The following is a 1011-nucleotide window of genomic DNA, read 5'->3' as shown; positions in this document are numbered from 1 at the left end:
CTGCCACCAGCCACAGTGTGCGGCACCAGTGGCGGCTGGGCTCCCCGAAGAACTGGGTGCAGGCACCACTGAGCAGCAGGTGCAGCAGCAGGCAGAGAGCCCAGGTGAGGGCGCACACGCAGGTGGTCAGGTGGCGTGGGCGGCGGCACGGGTACCAGGCCGGGAAGAGGGAGGCCAGGCACTGCTCCAAGCTGACGGCCGCCAGGAGGCTCAGGCCCACGATGTAGCAGAAGAACCTCAGCGTGGCCAGGCTGGTCTGGACGAAGGCTGGGAAGTCCAGCTGGCCACGCAGCAAGTCAGGAACGACGGCCACCATGTGGCAGCCGAGGAAGATGAGGTCGGCGCAGGCCACGTCCAGGAGGTAGATGGCAAAGGGATTCCTGTAGACATTGGAGCTGAGCAGCCAGAGGACCGCCCCGTTCCCCAGCAGCCCGCCCAGGCTGAGGGTCTCAGTGAGGGCCAGGATGAGGAGGTTGAATGTCGCATCCTCCTGCCCGCCGCTGGGGGACTCTGTGAGCTGTCCGGATCCTCTCAACTCCATCGTTGGCAAAGCGTGAGGGCGGGTGAGCCGGGAGGGCTGGGAAGTTTGTCCTGCGCTCGCTCGCTCTCCTCCGATGCCCCTGTGGCCACAACAACAGCTGAGTTTGGGGCTCAGGAAACTCTGCCCCTGACCCGCCCCACATTGGAGGAGACAGGAGAGCCAGGGCTGGGTGGGTGGGTGACCGGAGCACGGTGAGACCCCAGGAGGAGGCTCCCCTCCCTTTTGTGCCCTGGTCACTTGACCTGAGCCTCCCTTCTCTGAGACTCCAGCCTCTGAGGCTGCTGCGACGGACGCTCAGGGGCTGGTCCTGCAGGTGGGGGGGGGGTGCGGGAAGAGGGTTCAAGGCCCGGTGGCCCCTGGTGCTAGTGGAGTCTTGATCCTTGGGATGAGTCTCATTTCAAGATTAAAGGCAGCGTATGACGTGCCACCTGTGTCCTATGAGTGGAGTGACCGCGGGGGGTCAACACGTG

The 1011-nt window shown here is 65.0% G+C and overlaps 1 protein-coding gene across 1 annotated transcript; it reads right to left on the bottom strand.

Annotated features, from left to right (window-relative positions):
* Positions 1-4: 4 nt before the first annotated feature.
* LOC103583884 (mas-related G-protein coupled receptor member E-like) lies at positions 5-554 on the bottom strand (the record flags this gene model as incomplete). Its single annotated transcript, XM_008565078.1, has 1 exon — positions 5-554. A coding segment is annotated over exon 1 (537 nt), but the record flags the coding sequence as incomplete, so codon positions are not given.
* Between the last annotated feature and the right edge of the window lie 457 nt (positions 555-1011).

The sequence above is a fragment of the Galeopterus variegatus genome, unplaced genomic scaffold (assembly GCF_000696425.1).
Source record: "Galeopterus variegatus unplaced genomic scaffold, G_variegatus-3.0.2 Scaffold29879, whole genome shotgun sequence".
Lineage (NCBI taxonomy): Eukaryota > Metazoa > Chordata > Mammalia > Dermoptera > Cynocephalidae > Galeopterus > Galeopterus variegatus.
The sequence above is the reverse complement of the archived record's forward strand: the minus strand, read 5'-3'. Positions and strand labels throughout refer to the sequence as shown.